General features: G+C 41.8%; 1 protein-coding gene across 2 annotated transcripts; it reads right to left on the bottom strand.

Moving 5' to 3' along the window:
* Positions 1-413: 413 nt before the first annotated feature.
* LOC115684692 (pentatricopeptide repeat-containing protein At1g05670, mitochondrial-like) lies at positions 414-4,496 on the bottom strand. 2 transcript variants are annotated; one of them, XM_030609537.2, is made up of 2 exons: positions 4,072-4,496; positions 414-2,082 (listed from the first exon to the last, which is right to left on the bottom strand). In XM_030609537.2, exons 1-2 carry the CDS (start codon positions 4,258-4,260, stop codon positions 781-783), a joined length of 1,491 nt encoding a protein of 496 aa, XP_030465397.1. In that variant the 5' UTR covers positions 4,261-4,496; the 3' UTR covers positions 414-780. The 2 variants fall into 2 exon arrangements, with proteins under 2 accessions (XP_030465397.1, XP_030465399.1); XM_030609539.2 differs by having other exon boundaries at positions 414-1,996; positions 4,072-4,204.
* Between the last annotated feature and the right edge of the window lie 1,535 nt (positions 4,497-6,031).

The raw sequence follows: 6,031 nt of genomic DNA on the forward strand, positions 1-6,031 counted from the left end.
TTCGTTTCACGAAAAATATAACATCATTGCGAAAATCATTTTTCAGATAAAATGACAATATTTTCTATTGTTTAGCTTAATCTTGAAATTGAGCTGGAAAATATTTTACACCGTTTTGCATAAAAAATCTGATTCGATTTTCTTGAAAAAAAAAATCAAAAAATTCGAATGTTTTAATTATTTTTTATTTTTCTTTTTCCTTCTATCTTTGCCGGTCGCCGACCACATGCGAGGTGAAGCCTCGAGCGAGTTTAGGACTCAACTGAACTAACTAAATAAGTTTTATAACTTGATTGTACTTTTTGCAAGTTTTAGGACTTAATTGCACTTTCGTAACAAGTTTTATAATTTTCAGTGAACATATCCTATTAAAATATACTGCAAAACTTGCTGAAAGAAAGAGAGAGGCCTGATCCGTACAATGGTGAACATTATAAGAAATAGTTCCTACCAAGTGAAGCCAGCAACATCGTCAATCCAACGACAGCATCATCCAACCCGATGCCGACGCCCAAAGGACGAAAGGACTACGTGGTCGAGGTCCTTCGGATCAGCTGCCAACATCTTCTTAGGCTTTCACTTGCCCATCGTCGCCGCGACCCTATCATATATGATTGCCTCATCTTACTTTCATGGTTGCTTGCTCTTGAAAGAATGTTATTTTGCCCACTCGAGCGCAAATCATCAGGTGTTCTCCAGACAAAGAACTTATATATTTCTTGTAACACCAGAGAGCACATGAGAAGGGATAGAAAGGGTGAATAAACTCGGATATTCTCACTAATCAGCCTCCGAATTCAACCGTGTCTTGAACCTAGCGAAACTGCTTGCCAAATCTTCGGCCAGACATACCTCACCCGTCTTCTTAAGAGTTCTCAGAACTCTCCACTGAACTGGAAGGCTCGGTTTCATACCCTTGTCCATCATTTCGAGCAGAACCTTTTGGGCTGTGATAGTGTCTCCTTTCTTTAGATGAAGCCTTGCAAGGAAGCTGTAAGTCTCATTACTTGAGTTGTTAACACAAGATGAAACTGCATATTTGTAGGCTTCCTCGTGTTGCTCCCAGCAAAAATAACCCTTGATAAAGGCAGTATGCGTTGTGATACGAGGTTCAATCCCAATCAACGCCATTCGATCAAGAAACTGGCTTGCAACGTTCATCTTCCCCTCTCTAATGTAGTGATTAATCAGTATCTCAAAAGTCAAAGCATTGGGAGGGCAATCTGTCCCTTCCATTTCTTCGATCACATGGATCGCTTCACTGACTTTACCATTCCGACACAAGCTACTAATAAAGTAATTATAGATACTGGTAGTTGGCCCAAAGCCTGCTTGCCTCATCTCATCAATCATAACTTTCACATCCTCAAAATCACATCTACGGCACTTCTCCCTCGCCATAATGTTGTAGTACGAAGCCTTTACCTCGGTAATTTGAATTACATACTTCGCCATCTCAAAGGATCCCAAACGACTGAACATCTCGATCAAAGCAAATACCCCAGAATTACGACATGATCCCCCAACTTGATTCAGGACTTCTATTGTTTTGCTCACGGGATCCATTACTGAAGACCTTAAGACAGTTAGGAATGTAAAAGCCTTTTCTGTAAGGCACACTCCATTCAAAGTAAATTCCTTCAAGAGGAGAAGCATGGTCTCATAATCTTCAAGTCGACCACAATTATCAATGACCAAACTGCAGATCTTAGGATTACAGCCAAGGTCAGGCCAGGAGTTCTGAATCCAGCGAAAGAACCGCAGAGCAGAAACCTTCTTACTGTTTATGGTTCGAAATATCCGCATAATTGAAGAGAGAGATGGCCTTACATTCATCGCATCCAACTTCAATTCCAAATCATCTGGGCCACTTTTAATCAACTCCATGATCTGCAGTGATTGCTTCCTTGTAGCATGCAGTTGATAGCCATCAAAACTGGCATGACTTCCAGAAACTTCATTTGACAACGCCTGTAGGTTCGATGTAGAGTAAAACCTATACAAATTCAGCTTGTGAGGTCTCATAATCCGGAGATTCAGCTCTGTACTTCTATAAATCCTGCAACTATTGATATGTGAAACCTGGAAATATTGAAAGAGAGAGTGCTATATTACACATAGAAGACAGCTTCTGAAGGTTTCAAGGAATATATCGTGCACAAATCTCCCAGATATTTTGCAATAAGAAAGGTAGTTGACACATAAAAGTTCTCAACTTTCTCGTTAATATGAAAACAAACCTTGACCGCAGTAACCCTTGTCTGTATAACCCACTAAAGACAATTATGTTGTTGCTGGACTTTGGCATATACAAATCAGTATGCGTGCAATTTTCACATCCAATTACAGTGGGACTTTGGTGGTCACACTTGACATATGTCTTCACAAGCATTCATGAACTTGTTTTGAGCACAATTTAACCTCTTTAAAAGTGCCTTTTTACAATTCTTGCTTTATAGAGTGCCTTATGAAGGAAAATAAATTTCTTATCATATTTGGAGGGCTTGAGGTAGCAAAATTGGCACTGTGCTGAGTAAGTGAACAAAAATGAGAACAGAACCACTCTTCCACTTTCTTATTCTTTATCCTACTCATGTTGTTTCACACCAAACATCAAATACAGAGGCTGGTCAACTACTAGATTCTTTCTTGCAAAGAAAGCTCCCAGTAACGCCCATGAGACTCCTCTTCGAAGATTATCAATTTTTATAAATTTGTCGCTTGGCACTTGAGAGACAAATCTTTGCTTCCTTTTGGAAATTTAACATATTATCCAAAGCCTATAAGTGGGAGTCTGCTTAGACACAGGGATATCATGATAAAGTAGAAATTTTACTCTCAGAAACGCAAATAGGTCGGCTGCTGTATGATTAATTTGATATCGTAGATTAGCAGTTCTTTTCCTAAAAATAAAAGCTAAAGGAAATTTGAGGAAATAATACACTGACAGATCAGTCCAAAAATTATATCGTGAGAGTACTTCACCCTTGTATTTCACACGTGGTAATGGATCCAAAAATAATATAACGTAGTGTGCATATTATCATGAAACTCATATTGTGAAAATATAAAATTTGAATGCAAATTACATCCTTGAGGATGATTGCATTGTGATTCACCACATTAAGAGCAATCGGGAAGCTAGCACGATTAACTAGTGAAAAGTGGTCACAAAAAATAAAGCATGAACATTTAAGAAAAACGAGTCACCCTACTCTTTTGGAGAACTGAATTTCTTGCCTATCTTGTTTAATCTCTATGGGAAACCTATTTCAATTTCATGGACAAAATGACATGGCAAGTATCCTTGTAGCTGATGAATAGGACAAATTCTTACTTTGCCTGATGATAAACAGGTCAAAGTACTTAGGGACGTGATCTGGTAACCCACCAATTTATGGTGGCAGCCAAGTCATGTAAACCACATAAAAAGAGTACAGAATGGCGAAACACACTTCAATGGCAATTTCAAGATGCTTATGTACATAAGGGATCGGATAAATGTGAATGCAAACAGCAGATACCCAATGAAAATCCAAATCTCAGACTAACTCAGGCAGAACAATCGCAACTGTTGATACGAGGATACAGAGACGGAGCCCAGCGTGATATAAACAACGACGATGTCAGCCAGTAGCACCGTGTTTAGATCTAATTCCACATAAACGGGACGGCTGTCACATAGATCGCAAAGCACCTCGAACCATTACAGAATAACACTCTTCTACATCCTCCATTAGAAACCTGCCCATCTCCAAGTTCTTTACAGACCTTTCCACTACACCAGACATGAAAAAAAGTCGCAAAAAAATGTGAGTGCTGCTTGAAAAAGGAAGCACAAACTCAATCTGGAACACCACAAAAAAACAACTTTCTAGCATATTATGTTGGTGTTACCGGTTCTTATACGTGACCTTGAAGATAACCCTTAAATCTTTATTCCTCTCGAATCAAACTAACATCAGAACTCAACAAAATCAACCATTCACGAGACAGGACGGAATTGAAGACACCCCAAAACAAGCACCAATAAACAGTTCGAGGAAAAGGGGCTAAAAAAAGGGCGATTACCTCATGGGGCCGCCCGACCGAGTGCAAACCCAAGACGCCCAAATCGTCAAATGGAACCTTCGGTACCTTATCGAGCTCGGCCACCCTCGCGGCGGCCGGAATCTCCGAGACGGCGGCGCCCGAGGCCCGTTTCGCGGCCCGGCTCGCCTTCCTGGCCAGCGCCCCGAACCTGACTACCGCGTCCGACATCTTACGTATTGGCCGGAGGGGAAGGACGGATGGTCGAGGCGGAGGCTTTCTGGGGGTCACTTCTTCAGGAGCGCACTCGATCCATGAAGCTGGTTCTGTGCGAGGGAAGCGCTTCGTCGGCTATTTCGATGGCGAGCGAAATTGAAAGTCAGGAGGCTACTTCGTGTCGGCCGGAGACGGCGAGGGTGTTCGCAGTCGCGCTAGAGGCACGCTCGTTTGGCTCCGTCTCTTATTGGATTTATATTTCAACAAATAGAATAAAATGAAATTATAGGAAAATGTGAATTTGGGAAAAAAAAAACAATAGATAAATTAATGAAAGCATTTTTAATTATATTCTATCATCTCTCGAATTTCTATATTCTATTTATATTAAGCTTAATTATTAGAAAATAAATAAATAAATAAAAAGTACGTCGAGATTCAATCTCTCATTAACATTATTAGGCTTAACAAAGAATTAACTAGAGAAAGTAGATTTATTTTTGTGCGGTATAGTTGAATGATATAGCTTTTTCATTCAGCAAAATATCTTTAACCAAGAAAAGAATAAAATAAATTAGATTAAGGTATGCAAATCTATATAAATAATACCGCTGACCAAAAAAACAGAAGTGGAACAAACTAAATACATGTTTTTAATAAACAAACCATTGCTATCTATAAATTTTATTCACATAAATCAGCACAATGCATAAAAATATTTATACTAGATAAAGAAATTCATGTCGACCTTCGTGGTCATAGTCGTAGGTGTGCTTTCCCAGACTAGCACGCGGGTTGGCATGGCTCATGCTTAAGCTTAGCACAACGAGTCGGGCCTAGTGTGCTCGGACCATTCTGGCTCGAGCATGACTCGGTGGGCCACCCCTTAGCTTGTATCACGATTTTTTAGATGTATTTTAGGGAAAAAATCATCAAAAATCCCGAACTTTGCCATCTGTGACACATTTACCCCAATGTATTTAGTCCATGGGCGTTTTTCGTCTTTTTTGCTTTTTCTTTTTTTTTCCTTTCCGGCGAGGGGGGGCCTCACCGGCGTCGAGCGAGGGCGGCCCTCGCCAGATCCGGCGCGGGCGGCCTCGCCCGACTCAGGCGAGGTCAACCCTCGCTCGCCTGTGCGAGGGCGACCGTCGCGGCGTCGGGCGAGGTCCGCCTCGCCCGATCTCGGCGAGGTCGACCTCGCGCGCTCGGCGAGGGTCGTCCTCGCCCGGGCGAGCGAGGGCGGCCTCGCGACGCCGGCGAGGGCGGCCTCGCTGGATCCGCCTCGCTCAACGCCGGCGAGGGCCCCCCTCGTCAGATCCGGCGAGGGCGGCCCTCACCGGCGTCGGGCGAGGTTCGCCCTCGCCCGACGCCGGCGAGGCCCCCCTCGCCGGAAAGGAAAAAAAAAAAAAAAGCAAAAAAGACAAAAATGCCCATGGATTAAATACATTGGGGTAAATGTGTCACAAAAAGCAAAAGCAAAGTTCGAGGTTTTTGGTGTCACAAAAAAAAGTTCGGGGTAAATGTATCACAGATGGCAAAGTTTGGGGTTTTTGGTGGTTTTTTCTCTATATTTTAAACACGTGGACCATATGATCCTGGTGATGCAAAGCCAACACACCAATTTGACGACGCTCGAGAGATCAATTTATTGTGGTACAGCGCATATAAAGCAACTTTAGTCGTCACAAATACTTATAACAATTTTTTATTAAAGTACCGTAATCTATATTTCTTCGGGAGAGAAGGTTTTTCGAAAAATTCAGAAAAATCCGATTCACTACTCAAA

The sequence above is a fragment of the Syzygium oleosum genome, unplaced genomic scaffold (assembly GCF_021117445.2).
Source record: "Syzygium oleosum isolate NSW1041296 unplaced genomic scaffold, Sole_v2.1 Sole_v2.02, whole genome shotgun sequence".
NCBI lineage: Eukaryota > Viridiplantae > Streptophyta > Magnoliopsida > Myrtales > Myrtaceae > Syzygium > Syzygium oleosum.